The sequence below is a fragment of the Topomyia yanbarensis genome, chromosome 1 (assembly GCF_030247195.1).
Source record: "Topomyia yanbarensis strain Yona2022 chromosome 1, ASM3024719v1, whole genome shotgun sequence".
NCBI classification, from domain to species: domain Eukaryota; kingdom Metazoa; phylum Arthropoda; class Insecta; order Diptera; family Culicidae; genus Topomyia; species Topomyia yanbarensis.
The window spans coordinates 131,078,218-131,098,148 of record NC_080670.1 but is presented as its reverse complement, the minus strand read 5'-3'; the positions used below and the strand labels follow the sequence as shown (position 1 = coordinate 131,098,148).

The 19,931-nt window shown below is 38.0% G+C and overlaps 1 protein-coding gene across 14 annotated transcripts in view; it reads right to left on the bottom strand.

Moving 5' to 3' along the window:
* Positions 1-19,931, bottom strand: part of LOC131694307 (teneurin-a) — a 1,511,233-nt gene that overhangs the window by 907,260 nt on the left and 584,042 nt on the right. For all 14 annotated transcript variants that reach the window (XM_058982937.1, XM_058982945.1, XM_058982962.1 and 11 more), the window contains 4 exons: positions 12,021-13,007; positions 11,040-11,234; positions 10,520-10,729; positions 10,271-10,456 (listed from right to left, as the gene is read on the bottom strand). In XM_058982937.1, the coding sequence (XP_058838920.1) occupies positions 10,271-10,456; positions 10,520-10,729; positions 11,040-11,234; positions 12,021-13,007 (1,578 nt within the window). The remainder of the gene's footprint in view (positions 1-10,270; positions 10,457-10,519; positions 10,730-11,039; positions 11,235-12,020; positions 13,008-19,931) is intronic.

The window sequence follows — 19,931 nt, the reverse complement described above, 5'->3', positions numbered from 1 at the left end:
CAAGAAACTCCGAATTACGAGAGGAAAGAATAGGTTGGGTTCATTAGGAATTGAATAGTTTATGTCGTTTCTGCTTACGTTATATGATAGGGTGCGCTTTTCCATATTTTAAACATCTTGCGGCAATATACATGAAACTAGAGCTTCTTTATGACGACACATAGATGTCCGTACCATAAAATATCCTCATCCCAGTAAATTACATTCGTAATGAGATTTGGAATATGGGCTGATTTATGATGGAATTCCAACCGAAGGTAACAACCCATCCTGAATGAATCGGTTTTCGAATCGGTTGTTACATTTGCGCTTAAATTCTAAAAGAAAACATTCCGAATGCGATGAGCAGGGAATCTGCTGTCAAAACGAGTGAAACAGAGAGTTGTGAGAGAAAGAGTTTCAACTTTTCTTGGTGGAAACCAATGAGTAAAATGTATGGACGCAAACAGTTTTTTTAGATTTTGTATGAAAATTTTCAAGTAAGTATCTAAATAAACTTCTACAAACTGTTCCCATATTTTTTCTGCATCAAATGTGTATTCATTTTACAACCACAATATTATAGTTTCTCCAAAATCCCAAGTTTTAATATCTTTCCCATACATTTAAATTCACCATAGCCACCACTGAAGCAGTGCCATCTCTTAAATATTTCCATGAAAGTATTACCTAATTGCCAGTGTCAGTGGGAAGAAGACGAAGTGGTATTTTTGAACTGCAGCACTCAGTAACTTTTTACCAGAATCTCATACGTAGTGCGAAATACCAGGAAATATAGTGTACAAAAATAACACCGCTCTGAAAAAAATAAGAAAATAGGGTTGTCTATCTAATGTTATAGTTAAACGTGTAAATTAAAAAAATAGAATAAAAATTGGAATGTTTACTTCAATCTTAATGACTTGTTGACTGATTCTAATTATATTTTCATTACTTAACAGGTAGACGTTTTATCAATAAGTTTCCTTAAGAAGAATATAAAATAGAGTTGACTGCCTCAAATAATAGACAATATAATTGATCTCAACTATATTTATTATCATTATTTAGTGAATATTGTACTAAATTTGGTTGGACAATTTTTCACAGGGACCGCTTTTTAGTTGGACCTCCGGTAGTTGCTACATTGTCGAACTAAAAAACATCTGAATGTTAAATTCTCATGCTATTTTTTTATTATAGTTTTTAACCTTAGCGTCATTCGCCTCATTTCGGGTTAGAAAAATTTCTTTTTGGAAAAATCTCTAACCCTATGTGCGGGGTTGGGAATCGAACCCAGGTGAGCTGCGTACAAGTCAATCGCTTCACCAACTACGCTATGCCCGTTTCCTCCTGTTGAATTCATTTCGGTGATAAAAACTAACAACAGTTAAAGATGTGAACAGATGCATTTGTACTGATAACATCCTCTTTGACTCGTTTTTGACATCTGTCAACCCAACCAGCGAATCACAACTGTACAAAAATTTTCTAACATGCAAATAACATAAATTGATCTGAATCAGCAAATACCTGAATATTTTTGAATATTTGTAGATTTTATTTGTAGTTTGCGTTCGTCTTTTCGGTAACAGACCACGCAATTGCGTATTGCGGTATTAAATTCATATTCCCGCAAAGGTAGTAAACGGTGGAATGACGAAATTCGGTTGCTGTTCATGTACATCACACAACCAAATACTTTCTGAGAATGTGTCAACCTCGACTCTGTTCGTGTAGGATAATTCGATCGATTTCTATGATAGTGATAGTGTCGGGTAAAACCAACCGCAATCCTGGCAGATTTCTGCCCAAATTCAGGCTGGAATCTTCCCAAATATTGGCAGAAACCAGACGGAATAACGGATTTTTTTACTGGGTAGGTTGGATAGTGAAATAAAAATTATAGTCAGTTTCCGGATCTGGTACAGTTCATAATCCGGACCAGTTACTAAACCCGGTCCTCCCGGATCCGGATCAGCACCCGGATCTGGACCAGCACCTGGATCCGGATCAGTACGCGGATCTGGACCAGTTGCTGGATCCACCCACCTTTTCCCCATATAAGGTCCGGACCTGAAAAAGGCCCAGACTTGGTGCTTAGACCCAGACAAATGTCTGGACCGGACCCTCGGTTCAGATGCGTGGATCCAAACCGTAGGTCTTGCTTCCAGTACATGACGGGAAGGACTGTGCATGATTTGTGCAATCGTTACCTTACTGCTGACGTCCGTGATAGAAAAGAAATTTCAATTTAACACCGACCGAAATATTCCACCACTATTCCGAGTCGGTTTTTATCTGACTGTGCTTTGAAGCTAGCCGAGTGTGAGCCGATCTCGAAACTCGTCTTTATCCTCATAGTGTTTGCTTCGATTGTTGCGCAATACAATAACAAGTGAAGCGCTACACACTTCCAGACAATCCGATGCGTTAATATTTATTGCATGAGAATTGATGAAACATGAGTGCGACGCAGAAAAGATTTGAATGTGTTGATATTGCCGTTTGGGGAATTTTTTGTTGCAGCCGTTTTAGTATTAAACATCTTGCTATTAGAGCATTTTTTTTCTTATTACCGTAAAAGTATTACGGCCAAGTTTTGGGTGTAGAAACTGATCGTTTTGAATATAAAATTATTCACTAAATAATGATAATACATATAGTTGAGAATAATTATGTTGTCTATTGTTGAGGTGGACAACTCTATTTTATATTCTTCTTAATGAAAGTTATTGGTGAAACGTCTGCCTGTTCAATAATGACAAAATAATTAGAATCGGTTAATAAACCACTGATGTATGGCCTTTTGAAGTAAACATTCCAACTTTTATTCCATTTTTTTAAAATCGATGGATCGTTTTAAAATTCACTGAGAAGATGCTTGGATACTGTATCTTTCGAATGCCGTATGCCGAATTGATGGTCATTTTTTGTTAATAATGGTTTTAGGCACACCGTGGTTTCAAATGACCAACATCAAAATAATTGCAAATAAAACTAAATTTCTTACTCATTTCATTTATATTTTGGCACCGGTAATGTTCTACCAAGAATAAAATTAAGTTTTTTATGGGAAGTTACGACTCTCTTGCGGGTATAAAAAACCAACTGCATCACTTTGGAGTTCATCAGCAGAATCGTAGGTGTCGCATGACCAAATTGAGTTTTTATAGTTTTTATAATTTTTATAAGAAATGTAAAAAGTGATATTTTTGGTCACATACACACGCAGGCGTACATGAACACCCATTTGGTTGCTTGGGATCAAAGCTGTTACTTTTCAACAGGTTTGTTTGAACTTGAAGGAGGAACGAAATTTCAAATGATGCCCTACTATGTTCAATTAGCGGTTATTAGTTGCATCATTCATTCAAACAGTCCAACTGCTCAATCATTTTCCATTCATTTTCAATTTCATTGATCATGTGAATTCTCTGCTGGGGTATTAACTTGGCTTTTCAAACAAAACTACTCTGAACATACTTTTTTCTGGTCATGTTTGTTTGAAAAAGCAAAACATATCAACATTTAACCTAAACTGGTTTCTACAGAGCCGATGACAGCTTTGGTTGATGAATGAAAAGCATCAAATTGAAATGGACGTACGGTTTTGTAATGAAATTCCAGCCAACTTGAAAGTGAATGATTGAGGGAGGCTTTTAATTTTAATCGTGGTTAGGATGGATTGAACTGAAGGTTAGCATTTGGAAATGAAAAGGCGCATTACTGCTAGGGATGGATCTATCGATTAAACACGAATATAGGGCAGACGAGTCCTTATCCATCTCATTTGTCATGTCACACTATTTCGTTGATAACTCGATTTATAGTGACTGGATTTCGCCTAAACAGGTATCAAGATCATTGCATCGTTCCTAAGAAGTAATACCGTACTCTAATACCGTGGGGTTAAGAACGATTCAAGTGCAACTGCTCTAAAAATTTACATTTACGGTGAATGTTTATCTTCTTTGCTTCAATTAGTCTTATATTAAATGCTTTGAATGAAAAATATAAAATGTAACACATATTGCTATATCTTCAAACAAAATCATCGATAAGATACTTATCAACAGATCCGGGATCGGCACCGAGTCATAATGTCCGAGGTCATAACATCCGAGGGGTGGTGCGTCATAACGTCCGGGACATTATGACGCACAAGGGTGCGTCATAACATCCGAAACCAGTAATGCGAAACCAGTAAAGATCCGAAACCATTGTTGTGTCACAGCGTCCGATAGAGGTGCTGCATCATAACGTCCGGGACATTATGACGCACACTGATATTGGGTTATTATGACGCAATGGTATCGCGTCATAAAGTCCGGGATAATATGACGTACTCATAGTTTCGGATATTATGACGCATAGGCACTCCGTCACAACGTCCCGGGTCATAGGGTCCCAGAAGGGGGTGCGTTATAACGTCTGGGACATTGTGACGCACAAGAGGTGCGTCATAGAATCCGAAAATAAATGTGCGTCATAAAGTCCGAGACCTTATGACGCATATCCAAAGTCCAAAGACCTTATGACGCATATCCGTTTTCGGATGTTATGGCGTACTCGTTGTGCGTCATAATGTCCCGGATGTTATGACGCACTGTCGTTTTCGGATCGTATGTCGCAATGGACATGTTGGACACTTTGATGCACTTATAATGTAGGATATAGTGACGCACAGGTACAGCGTCATAATGTCCCAAAAAAGTAAGCATCATATGGTCCGGGGCATTCTGACGTACGAGAGTGTGTCATAATATCCGAAAGCATCATAACATCCGAAGTTATTCTTGTGTCATATCGTCCGATATAGTCCTGTGTCATAATGTCCGGGATAGCATGACGAACACTGATATTGGGATGTTATGACGCAGAGGAATTGCGTCATAAAGTCTGGGTGATTATGACGCACTCATTGTTTCAGATATTTTGACGCACAAGTACTGCGTCATAACGTCCGAAGTCATATAGCATTGGGACATTATGACGCAGTTCTTATGCGTCATAATATCCGAAACTATATGTGCGCCACAGTGTCCACGAAATCAACTGCGACATAAGATCCGAAAACGAACGTGCGTTATTACGCCCGGGACATTGTGACGCATAGGGTGTGCGCCATAAGATCCGAAAAGGAATATGCGCTATAAAGTGCGGGAACGCATGACGCACACCCGTTTCCGAATATTATGAGGTAATAGTTTACTTTAGGTACTTCTTCCCTTGTAAGCGGAAAACATGTTTTTCTTTTAAAAATATGCTAGTTTAGTATTGAAGATTCTTAAAAAAGGGGCGGAAAGCGAAAATTTTAATAATTCATTAATAAGTTTAAAAATAAGTTGTGCCTGCTAACCTTACTCGTATGGTTGTTGTGCTCACGAAAGTAAGGCTTTTGGCGTAGCTATGCCGCATAGCCGAGTCCAAGGATCCGCCGGACGAGAAGGCCTTGTTATTTGTCATCGGAATCGCAAGCAAACCTGTGATCCACTCGTTTGCGCAGTATACTCAAACATAGGGGCTATCCCTAGTTTTAAGTCCGACTGAACGACAGCGAAGTCGGACAGCACACGAATGAAACGATGTGGCGTAGCCACATTAGGCAGCGACAATATTTTATTTTTAGTCAATGAATACTATCCTATTGTTACTAAATAAAACATCGTAGCCACGCCACATCGATTTTTTTAAACTAGGGATAGCCTCTATGTTTGAGTATACCGGGCAAACGAGTGGATCACAGGTTCGCTTGCGATTCCGATGACAAGTAACAAGGCCACCTAGACAGTCTTTTCTCAACCACCAAAGGCATCAGTCACAATACCAGTGTGCTCTCTGCAGCTACCCAAGCCAGCGCAAACAGTTGCTTTTTTCTTGGGTGCATTGTCTGAAGAACAAAGGGAACCGTTACTATTATTCTTGTGCGGTGATCTATCAAGACGACTGAGTCTCATCAACAAAATGTGATTCTTCGGGCTAACACGGTGGCCATTGACTTCCGGTCTTTCCGTGTAAGACCGAGTATTGGTGATGTGGAACATTTGCTGAAGGTGAAGATGCAGCTTCGATTTTCGGATGTCAGCTTCATCCAGTTGGAGCACGTTAGGCACGCGGTGCTGATAACGTTCAACAAATTCGCCCAGGCGAAAAGATTCATTTCGCAAAACAACTTGAAACACGTGCTGGATTGTGACACCGCTAAAATTAAGATCCCTGTGTATATGGATAACGGAAACGTGGAAGTCAAATTACATGATTTGGCACCACGTACTTGCAAAGTGGCCATTAAAAGATTCATGTCGTATTTCGTAGAAATGGAATCCATTACGAAGGATACGTGGAGGAACTACTTTCCAGGTACTTCAAATAGTGTTTTTGTGGTGAGAATGCGGGTTGACCAATCCATTCCCTCCTGCCTTACCCTGCAGTACACAACAGAAGGGGGTGAAAAGAAGTTAGGAACAACACCCGATCGCGAACATCAAGGCTGTAACCCCGATGATGACCCGGATATGTGCGACGACGACAGAGTTATGAATGTCCCACATGATACAGTTGACGTGGATGCAAATATTTCCCCGACACGAAAACGGATCTCCGTGCGCAATGGCATGTCGCGCGTATGGGATCGATCTTAGTATTAATTGTTTATTATTTTTATTGTTTACATCATGTCATAAGGTTCCAAAAGGAGGTGCGCCGTAATGTCTGGGACATTGTGACACACAAGGGGTGCGTCATAGAATCTGAAAATGACTGTGTGCTATAAAGCTAGGCAGCGTTCTGCGTCATAATGTCTAAGACGTTTTCATGTTTCATGTCGCAATGAACGTCTTGGCCACTGTGACGCACTGATACTGTCGGATCTTATGAACCACAGGTACCGCGTCATAATGCCCCAGGTCATTACGTCTATTGTGTTACAACGTCTGAAACTAGCCGTGCGTCATAATGTCCGGAATAATACGACGCATTCATTTTTTTGGGATATTTTGTCGCACAGGTATTGCATTCTAACGAGACAATATGACGCACTATTTTTTGGGACATTATGATCAGGGACGCTATGACGCATTTCCCATGTTCCATAATGCTCGAAACTTTGAGTGTGTCATTGAATCCTGAGCTTTACGACGCAATGCTTCTGCGTCATAACATCCCAACATTGTGTGCGTCATATAATCCCGGACAATATGACACAGTACAGATCTCGGACGTTGTGACACTAGGATGATTGCTGACTTAAAGACGTGCATTTATTTTCGGATCTTATGACGCACCCTTGTGCGTCGGTTATAACTCGTTATATTTTGGGACGATATGACCTAAGACATTATGACGCAGTTCTTATACGTCACAATATCCGAAACTATAAGTGTGTCCAGGGTATCGACTGCACATAAGAACCGAAATCGGGTGCGTCATAGGATCCGAAAATGAATGTGTGTCATTTCGTCCGGGACATTATGACGCACATCCGACATTATGACGCATCAGCCTGCGTCATAGGCTGATGCGTCATAATGTCCCTTCCGGACGATTTGATCCACCACCCTTCGGACGTTATGGCCTCGTTCGTTATGACACGATGCCGACAATATTCCTTGTAATATTGATCCAAAACTAACTAAATCAACGCATGGCACTGTATCATAACGTCCGAAGGATGGTGCTTCGTAACGTCAGTGACATTATGACGTAACATGCTGCGTCCTAACATCCGAAAACGCGTGTGCGTCGTAGTGTCCCGGCCGTTATGACACACATACATTTTCGGATCTTATGACGCACGCCTTGTGCGTCATAATGTCCCGGACGTTGTGACGAAGATTTGATTTCGTACCTTATGTCGCAGTGGATATCCTGGGCACTGTGACTCACTTGGATATTGTGATGCATGCTGCATCATAACGTCCCTGGTCATAAGGTCCTAAAAGAGTGTGCGTCATAACGACTGGGACATTGTGACGCACAAAGTGAGCGTAATAGATCCGAAAATAACGCCATTATGACGCATACTAATATCAGAATCTATGAGTGCGTCATATAATCCTGGGCTTTATAACGCAATACTTCTGCGTCATAATATCCCAATCTCAGGACACGTCATAAGACCCTGGACATTATGACGCAGCCCCTCTTTCAGGTGTTTTGACACAACTATGATTTCGGATCTATTGACGCATTTTTGGTTCCGGACGCACCCTTGTGCGTCATAATGTTCCGGGCATTATGACGCACCACCCTTCGACCGTTATGACCTTTGGCGTTATGACACGGTACTTCAAAGCATACCTACTTTTTCCCAGTGCGGTTAGCAAACTTGTAAAACTTGTCGCGAAAGTCCGCTTTCCATTGAGTTGCGGTAACGGAATAATCACTAAAATGAATAAATAAGAGCTACAAATGATCGCATGGTTGTCCCGTTTTCTATGAGATTTCCTGTCTCTATGGGACTGATAAGCGATCATGGGAAGAGAGCTACTTAAAGCACGTGTAAGTGTTAATGAAGATGGAGTACTCTGTTTTAACGCTGAAGCTAACTCGGGATAAAGATATCTTGACACACACGTGAACCACAGCGAAAATATCTGTTCACAGATAGGATGCAGTACGCGCGTCCGATTCAGGTATAGCATATACAGGTTTTGAAAACATTTGAAATGAATTTGTTTAAATTGTTATTTAAATCCACTTTTGTTTCGAATTTTTCTATTCGTTCAAGATTTACTGATTTACTAATTTACTAATTAGTATTTCTTTTTTGGTCAAGTTCTTTTATACTAGGCCTGACATGGGATAAATAATGAAGTGAACACTACAGACACTTTATATACAGACTTGCGGAGACAAAAACAGTAAAACTAGCAGCCATGAACATTTCCTGGCATCACGGAAGATCCCATAAGCTTTGCATGGGCTTCTCCTTTTACTTCCCCTCTCAATACCCTCATGCTCGTTTGGCTGCACTTTTTGACACTTCGCTAGTCTGTGTATATAGTGTCTCTAGGGGACATCTAGCCTTAGAAGTCATTTGTCATATGTCCGGGAAGCAACCTCAAAGGATTCTCATGTCGCTTACACTTGACAACTCACAAACGAACTAAGTGTGAACCGGATGTATTTTTTGGGTTAGAACCGAATCCTATTTTGAAAGGATGTCTACCTGGTTCGAAATTGACTCCAAACAACCGCATTTCTAGCACGTAGTTTTGAAACTGGTCGAATTTCAGAATCAAACGAAAAATACATCCATGTAAGTAGGATCATTGTACTGGGGTTTCTTTCCCATGGACATCTAGAAGTCTAGACACACATTTTGAACCGATGAAGAAGGAACAACAGCGACATGTAAGTACAAGAAACAAACAAGAACATCCGATCGTAAGCATAATGAATGCAGTACCGATGACGACATGGACGTGAACGAAAACGCGAGAGAAGACGGACCGAATGACCCCCAAGGTGCGGCATTCAACGCTTCTAATGTATCGCCACCAAGAAAGAGCGTCCCAACACGCAGCAGCGAGCTGCATCAACAAGATCCGATGGACAGGTGATATTGTAAAAATCTTACAAGACACACGGATCAGTTGTGCTACCGCATTGAGCCGTGTCAAATGAACAAGAAAGAACATTTAACATTGTCATATTCACAACTTTCAGGAAAACATAGCATTAGGCGCTGCATGGAATTGGAGCAGGTGACGGTACAATAGAAAATCTGACCTGGAAAATGCCAAACACTCGTGTTTAAGTAAAACGAAAGTTTGAGCACAACGCGCCCTTTTTTATCCTACTATTCAAGTTAAGTTGTTTATTATTATTAATACGTTGAATAGAGTTATTGGACACTGCTCTAACTAATGTGTTCACATGAGTGGGATGCATAGATGTACTAAGAGCTAAGGTATAGTAACCCGATGATAGTGATTTACTGAAAGCAAAGAGAAATTGACTTTTGATCGACGGAATTTTTCATGCCAAGGTTGTTTTAAGAAGGACGTATATGTGTGTATATACCGCATAAATGCCCCCCCCCCCCTATGTTGCTGTTTTTACGCCGCGTGTTCAAGTAAAACGTTAGAAAGAGACGACGTGCAAATTTCGGGGAGGATCGCAACCAACGTTGCATGAGCAAAGTTCAATGTTGTAAACCGAAATGCCAATTCAAGCATCGTCCGAATATCAACGATGATAGAAAAAATATCAATGAATGTGAATATTTAGTATAGTTCAGCATAAAATGCGATTATATGCAGCATATTAAGAAACTCGTACGTACGTAATGTACAATGCCGACCATTCCATCCTTGTGAGCACACGCATGTTCCATTCTTGCATTGGCCATGCTCCGCACATCTTGTATCGCAGATTAATTGATCACACAAGTTACCCGTCCAGCCCTGATTGCATCGGCAGCGCCCTGATTCACACACTCCATTAGACCCACAGTCCAGACTACACACAGCTGCAAGAAGCCAAACAATTTATTGGAATGGTGTTTCTTTATCGCTGATAATATTAAAATTACCTTGAGAACAGTCTCCTCCAGTCCAATGACGGTCACATACGCAGGATCCCATCTCTAAATCGTATGTGCCGTGATCAGAGCATGTCGGAAGACATTGATATACTTGCTGATCAACGATGCTGCAGTCGTCTCCTTGCCAACCCGCTTTGCAATAACATTGACCCGAGACGCACGTGCCGTGACCAGCACACGATGGATCCATACAGTCAGCTGAATGAAGATTGGGTTTAGTTAACATTTTAATTCGGTATAAAATGAATAGATTGTACGGTCGGTGTTAAGTCAGACCGGACTAAGTTTCAAAATCTTAAAAAAATGAAATAACGATCGCACTGGATAAAGAATTCCTGCAGCTACATTTGACTTTTGCCAGGTTTAAAATATGTTATAATAAGCATGAATTATAGCAAAAATCACGCTGCGATCCAAACTTTAAACTCGTTTTTCTCGAAATCAATGCAATGTCATTTAGTTCGGCCTTACCTAACATCAACCATATAAACAGTGCATCGATACTCACGTTGTTCACAATATAATCCTTTCCAGCCGCGCTCACAATGACAGTCTCCTTCAATGCAACGTCCGTGATTGGAACAGCTTGGAAGTTCACACTCTGCGACTGGTATATCACATTCCGAACCCTTCCAGCCCTCTTCACAGTGACAAACGCCACCGCCATAGTGACCGTGCGATGAACATAGCACCGGGCATACGCCTGTAATAATATATATGTTGATTAAAAACAGGTTCAACCGAGTAAACTTGAACAATCTTTGAAACTTATTTATTATTAACGACTAGGAGTGAGTCAATTTTCCTTTTTTTATACTTTTAACGACATTTAAATAGCAAGGGACTGGAGAGTGAAGTATATTTTCCATATTAAGAGCTATAGTACTTAAGGGAGAGCAAGGTGTCGAAGGAAGAAAGTTCAGAAGAGCGTGGAATAGGGTCATATAACCAAGCCTTAAGTTTCCCGGCGACTTAACCCCTTGTCTGATACCACAGGAATCCGGATCTTTTGGTATTAGAAAGCATTGATTCGTTATTCCAATGTCAAAAGATATTGACTCCTTCGGTAGCAGACAAAGTCGCCAGGAAACTCTAAGCTTGCTCATATCAGTATTCCACGCTTTTCTGAACTTTCTTCCTTCAACTCCTTGCGGTCCCTTGAGTACTATGGCTCTTAATATGGAAAAATATACTTCACCTTCCAGTCCTTGCTAATTAAATGTCGTTAAAAACATAAAAAAAATCTTTGAAAACGAACAAAGCTGGTTGTCGCTATTGTTGACTGAATCTTCATGAAAATCAATCAGCCTAATCAGTACATTGATAAAATGCTGCTGATTGATTTTCATAGAGATTTACTAGCCGACCTTAATAAACTACCTTTTTATATTCAAAGTTTATTCTATTTGAAGATTTCTCAATAAACATTTTATGCTATCAACTTAACTACAAATCAGCATAAAAATATAAAAACATTCATTATACTTACTTATGGAACAATCGGGGCCTTGGTAGCCATCGATGCAATCGCATTTTCCCAAATAGCAAGATCCTCTTCCAGAACAGTCATTAGGACAAGTTGTTCGTATACCTTCTGCCTCATCGACTGTTAGTGAAATACTGTGTGGCAAGAGCTCGTCATTGTACACAGACAAAAACCATCGACCTACGTCTAGGTACTGCAAAATGGTAACATTTACTGTCATTGAATCCATGTCTAGTTTAGGCATGTCGTTATCCGATGACCGTTTGGAAATTATGTGTTGATCGATATCGTCTAAGTGTAAATCAGTGAACGCAAAATCTCCAGAACGCCGTAATTCAAATGGGGATTGCTGCTTTGGCACCTCGCTTAGTTCCTGTACTATTTTTGTTGAACTGCCGTCATTCGCTATGCTCCGTTTGCGTCGTAAGCGATGGTCTATTCGCCCACCTTTAATAAATTCTACAAAGTCATATTGCGTTATACTTGGCCCAACGTTCCGTCGTCCATATACGGCAAAGTTGGCGCCCCATGGAAAGGTAAAATTAAACTGAATGAAAGCAGGATGTTTGTTGCGGAATTCTGCATTCCAAAATTGAAATGGTGGAATAGTGGTGCGGTGGTGCTCTTCGAAACCTTTAAGATCCACAATCGCTGGCCATTTTTGTGTGGACAATGAGGACATGAACTGATCTTGTACTTGCTGTTGTTGCAGCTGTTGGTCTTGATGATTAAACTGTGATAAACTGTTGTGTATGTTGCTATAATGATTGGATGTCGTAAAACTATTATGGTCTGCAGTACTTGTTAGTAGCGATTCCTCAGTTGGCAAAATCGTAGATCCGCTGCTGCTCCCCGCCGTTCCAGCTACAGTTCCAAGGTTAGTAGTTGAACTGGCAGAATCTGATGTAACCTGGTCTGATGAACTCGATTTCACGTCTTGAACTAATATACAATTTGATGTGTCGCTACGTGGTTTCATAGAGCTCGTTGCTATAAAAAAGATACAGAAAATATAACTAAATAAAGCTGCCTCTATACAATATTTGATTTTCAGTACCTTAGAGAAACACAAAACAAAGCATTGATATGTTTTAACACCATGGTTTAAAAAGATTTTTTGTTGTTTTTGACCTAGATGTCAAATTAGTAGGATTTGCAAATATGTCTAGGAAACAAATTATATTTCACCCGTAGAAATAATGTATAGTATATATATATATATATATATATATATATATATATATATATATATATATATATATATATATATATATATATATATATATATATATATATATATATATATATATATATATATATATATATATATATATATATATATATATATATATATATATATATATATATATATATATATATATATATATATATATATATATATATATATATATATATATATATATATATATATATATATATATATATATATATATATATATATATATATATATATATATATATATATATATATATATATATATATATATATATATATATATATATATATATATATATATATATATATATATATATATATATATATATATATATATATATATATATATATATATATATATATATATATATATATATATATATATATATATATATATATATATATATATATATATATATATATATATATATATATATATATATATATATATATATATATATATATATATATATATATATATATATATATATATATATATATATATATATATATATATATATATATATATATATATATACTACGACGGTTCCCGCCACCTGCCAACAATATCAACACATCCACCAGAGCCCATAGCAACAACAAGTATCCAGGCCAAGCCCGGTACACGCGCGAGGATAAGCGATGAGCTACGCAAGTTTCACCTGACGTGGGAACGACGGTTGCGTCAGAATCACGCCACCCGGAGGAACGCCGATTCAGCAGGTTCAACCAATAAAAGGCGATTGACGAGTTTATTATATTCAGTTTATAAAGTGACAGTGTACAATCTAGATTAGTTTTCGAATAAATGTTTTTTGCCTTTCTCATATAAAGAAAGGCTATGCAATCACTGTAAAAATCGACTTTTTAACCGAGGCCCGGAGTGCCGAGTGTCATACACCATTCGATTCAGTTCGTCGAGATCGGCAAATGTCTGTGTGTGTATTAGACTGCCCAGAAAAATAATGAATTTTTGAAAACTCAATCGGCCCACCCCTGAGTCGATTCCTAGTCCCACCAGGAGTGCTTGCTCCAAATTTGAAGCAAATCGGACAAGTCTAGCTACCGGACCAATATGCCCGAAGTTTGGATGGGAGTTTTCGACAATTTACATGGAGAAAACCCTCTTGCACACATTTTCGCCGCTAGGTGACACTGTATACATCAGATTATCACCAAAAGTGAAACTTAAGAAGATAATTTTATTATCTACAACTTTGTTGAAGACTGCAATGAGATTCGACTCCAATAGGAAAAGTTAATAAACTTTTAACGAAGTGATGTCTGAGTCAGTTTTGCATGGGGCCTAGCAGTGCATGATAGTGTATTAGTACTAGGTTCTAACAAACTAAATATTTTTGTGGATTAATGGTTAGATTTAGCTGAATAGTATGTTCGGAAGAATTGCAGTACATAATACGAGTTATGTTTTGGTTAGAAAATTTTAGTTCAATCTGTGACCGCATAGATGGCGCCAACACTAACTTTTCAATGGAGAGAGATCTGAACGCTCAACTAGACACTGGAAAAAATAAATTAAAAATTGGTTTTCACTATTGAAATTGACGATTTCCTGAAACACAGAAAATTAATCTCAATGAACAGAAAGTACAGTTCATCAAGATTAAAACAGTGAACGAAGGAGATTTTATTATAGCGGAAGAGAGAAACATGGGAGACTTTTTCTATCCTGCTTGGTATCTATAACATTAAAAATAACTCCGGTTTCGTAGCTGTGGAAAATCACAGTAAATCTAATCTGGAAATCATCGTCAATGAAACCAGTTTTGAAAATGATGAATTCCTATAAACTCAAGGACCAAAATTTTGCGCGAAAAACAAATTCAAAATACAAGACGATTCTTTAAACAAATTGGAAAAGGAAGCTTTAGAAAAAATAATCTCCGATAATTCCGAAACCTTATATTTCGAAGAAGAGAAATTGTCATTCACTCATCGGATTAAACATAAAATCACAACGGTAGATAATATCCCCATTCACACCAAATCCTATCGCTACCCGCAAATATTCGAAAGCGAGGTGCAAAAACAAATACAAAAGATGCTTAAGGACGGTATCATAAAATAATCCATATCGCCTTATACGTCACCCGTATGAGTAGTACCCAAAAAGGTCGACGCATCTGGAGTAAAAAAGTTTCGATTGGTCATCGACTATCGCAAACTTAATGAGAATACCATTTCCGACAGATATCCAATACCGGATATTACGGAATTATTAGACAAACTCGGTAAAGCAACCTATTTCTCTACCATCGACTTGGTCTCCGGATTTCACCAAATCCAACTAGATAAAAATGATTTTGAGAAAACGGCTTTCTCTGCGAGTTCTGGAAAGTACGAATTCACTAGAATGCCGTTTGACCTTAAGAACGCCCCTGCGACATTTCAAAGGGTTATGGACGCCGTTCTTCGGGAATTCATTGGAATATGTTGTCAGGTATACGTGGACGACATAATAATTTTTTCTAGCTCATTCGAAGAACATGTTAAAGATATTAAGAGAGTACTTCAAAAGCTGAAAGAAGCGTGCCTAAAAATACAGTTGGATAAATGTTATTTTTTTTAGACGGGAAGTTCAATTCTTAGGACACACCGCTACCAAAAATGGAGTCAAACCAAATAGCGACAAAATCGAAGTTATTAAAAATTGGCCTATCCCGAAGAATGAAAAAGAGCTCAAACAATTTCTTGGAACTATTGGCTACTACCGCCGCTTTATTAAAGACTTTGCTAAGATGGTAAAACCTCTTACACAACTACTGCGAAGTGATACCGACTTCACATTCACCCCAGAAATAATTCAATGTTTCGAAAAATGCAAATCCCTTCTAACCATGGACCCCATTTTGGCCTACCCTGACTTCGAAAAAGAATTCATCCTTACAACAGATGCGAGCGACTTCGCGATCGGAGCAATCCTATCACAGGAACAAATTGGCAAAGACCGCCCTATCGCCTACGCATCTAGGACACTTAGTAAAGCCGAAGAAAATTACTGTACCACGGAAAAAGAACTCTTAGCCATCATATGGGCAGTGAAACATTTCCGCCCCTATCTCTACGGGAGACGTTTTAAACTAATCACAGATCACCAGCGTCTCATTTATTCCATGACCTGCGCGAGCCCCAAAATTATATGGTGGAAATTAGACTTAAGCGAATTTGATTTCAAAATCATTTATAAACCGGGCAGAGAGAACGTCGTTGCAGATGCCCTGTCTAGACTTAAACCGGCCGATATAAATACTAATAGTCAAAATAACGTGGAGGACAACGAGAACGAAGATGTAAACGAGAGCGATGGAGAGACAGCGCACTCAGCAGACACTAGCGACAATCATTATATTTGGACAACTTAAAAACCGATTAACATGTTCAAAACCCAACTAATTTTCAAAATCTCACGAAGCGGCATCGAAGCTCACGAAGAAATCTTCCCTAAATACCATAGATTCACCATCTGTAAACCAGACTATAATGAAGAATCTCTTGTCAAAATTCTTAAAGGAAAGCTCAACTCAAAAGGCGTAAATTGCATCTATTGCCCCATATCACTAACCCAACTAATCCAAGAAACGTACAGAAAACACTTTTCTCATGCTAAAATCTTCAAGATCTTTATTTCACAGGAACTCTTACAGGACGTCAGGTTACCAGAGGAACAAGACGAAATCGTGCGGAAGGTGCACGAGTACGCACACAGAGGAACGAACGAAAATAAACAACAAATCCTTTCGGATTATTTTTTCCCGGAAATTGACAAAAAGTTAAAAAAAATTCATTAACAACTGTCTTATATGCAAGAAATGCAAATACGACAGGAAACCTCCAAAATGAATACAAAAACGAATGATACAAATCATCCCTTCCAAAAGATTCATATCGACATTTTTTTCATCAAAGGCAGAAAAATGCTAACAGTAGTCGACGCGTTTTCAAAATTCGCAAACATGATACCTCTTGAAACAAGAACAATCATTGATCTTAAAAGAGCAATCACGGAGCACATTCGAGTTTTTGGCAGATCGGAAGTAATAGTTTGCGATCAAGAGCCTGGCTTCACTTCAATAGATTTTATCGGTTTTCTCCAGGACCTAAACATTGAATTAGACCACGCGAGTTCTAGTAACTCTAACGGAATAGTGGAACGTTTCCACTCGACTCTAATTGAATTATTCAGGACCATGAATCACAAACACACGGACTTGGAACTCAATGACAGAATAAAAATTTTGGTCGACTTGTACAATAACACGATACATTCTGCTACAGGTTTTAAACCCCGTCAGGTATTCTTCAATTACCAGAACAAAACGAACGCTGACGACATATATCAAAAATATCAAAAGACCCAATCGGCTATTTTAGTAATGGAGAAAAGTAAAAAAAAACAAGTAGGAGAGGAGAACAAGAGGAAATCATTACCAAAACATCTAGATCAGGGCAAAGACGTATACGTTAAAGTCACTCAACGAATTACAAAAGACAAAGAACCCTACAAAATCTCTAGAGTACAAGAAAATAACGAGCTAACTTTCAAAGATTTGTTTGGAGTAAAAATTCACAAAAAAGAATTAAGAAGTAATTTTCTTGGCCTCTTTTCAGACTTGTACGACTGATTACTGCAACGACTTATCATGACGTATCAAATGGGCTACTTACAATCAAACAGTTAGGATAAGAGTAGGTTACGAGAGACTTATCCAAAAACTTGATCTCGACATCAGGCAAAACATTAACTACTTAGAGACCCTAGCAACGAAACTTAATATCACAAAACATCTAGAACAAACCCTTCAGTTTAAAATTAGAAAAGCGCGCGAAAAGTTGACCGGCTTCTATCCTAGAAGACTTAAAAGAGGACTCGTAAATGCTTTAGGGAAAGTTATTAAATTTGTAGCAGGTAACCCAGATCAGGAAGATTTAGACTTAATTAATCAAAATTTTGATATACTGGAACAAAACAGCAATAAAATTATAGAAAACCAGTCAAAATAGATCAAAATCAATAATTTACTTCAATCCACGGTCAACAAAGTTTCTAAAACATTGAGATCAATCAAAATACAAATCGATCAAGACAATTTAAAACTTACAAAAGATCTCGAACAGATTAACCTAATTTTGAACCTAGATATATTGATTAAAACACTAGAAGACCTAGAAGAACAGATAGTTTTTTCGAAATCGAATCATTTAAACAGAAACATTTTGAGCCTAAATGACAGAGAGTATATTTGGAAAGTTTTAGAAAATCAACAAATTAATATTAAATTTGAGGATGAAATCTATAAATTCGTTCAATCAATCGCCTCTTTGCAAAATAACCACATCATCATAATTATCAAAATTCCTATAATCGAGCAGAAGCAGTACAGACTGATGCAGCTGGAACCTATCAACACAAACGGAACTAGAATCGATACGAATATTCGCTATGTGGCCCAGCATCAACACACGTTTTACGAGCAAAAGGAAAGGCAGCTAACTATCTAGTTAAAATTCAACTCATATTTTTCTAAAAAGGTTTCTTATTTTTAAGAGAATGTTTTAGTTGCATGCAAACCTAAACACAAACCAGCAAAATTAAAACCAAGAATGACATTCGATTTAATAACTACGTATGTAGGCGAAATCAGAAACTTGATCCTTATTTTCAACAAGTTAGGTGACAAATGCGATTCTGCTATTCCTCAGTTGAATTATTTTGCTGTGAGTATTCAGCACGCAATAAGCAGTATCTTTTGTGGGTACAATAACCAACAGAATAATTAAAAACTATAGAAAATGTTTTTATTAATATAAAATAGACACAATTCATTTCTATAGCTGAAAAGTGAATGTAAATAGTGAATGTTATCAAAGATTGTTGTGATCATATGTAATAATAGTAGATAATCTAGCCTTTGGTGTTATCCTATACATTATTGCATCGATGTAATGAAAAATGGATTTAAATCGCTGTTTCCTTAATATGCTGTTACATAAAGTGTTAAATACTTTATACGGATATAAAATTGTGACCACTAGGTAGTGGAGGTGATGGTAAGTGCATATTTTCAGTAAATTATTGTGCGTTGTATTCAAAATAACACCCGACAACTCAAAATCTTCAATATGCTGTATGCACTTTTCACACAAACGTAAAATAATTTTGGTTCAACTCATTTTCAGATTTCTAATTATTAGACGAATAATTGACTTTTGTAGATAGGCCTTCCATAGACAATATAGAATAATTGTTGGTAGTACCGCTGTATCCAGTAAGATTTTTTTTAACTGATGACCAAGTACAATCAGGACGGGAGACGAAGTATAAGGGACCATCCATAAATGACGTAGTATTTTTGAGTGATTTTTAACACCCCCTCCCCCATCGTAGCATTTCGTCGCAAACCTCTAAATACCCCTCCTGGTAATTACGTAGCTTGACGGTAACCCTTCCCCTCCCTTGACCCGGCAAAAAAAATTTAAAAATAAAAAACTATGTTAGTTAGATGAAACGGGTAAGATTGTCGTGACATCAGGTCAACCTCTATTCCCCTTTAAAAAGCCACGTAGCATGACATGACCTCCCCCTCCCCCTTTCATCACACATCACAAAATACAAAACTCACCCCTCCTCCATACAATGCTACGTCATTTATGGATAG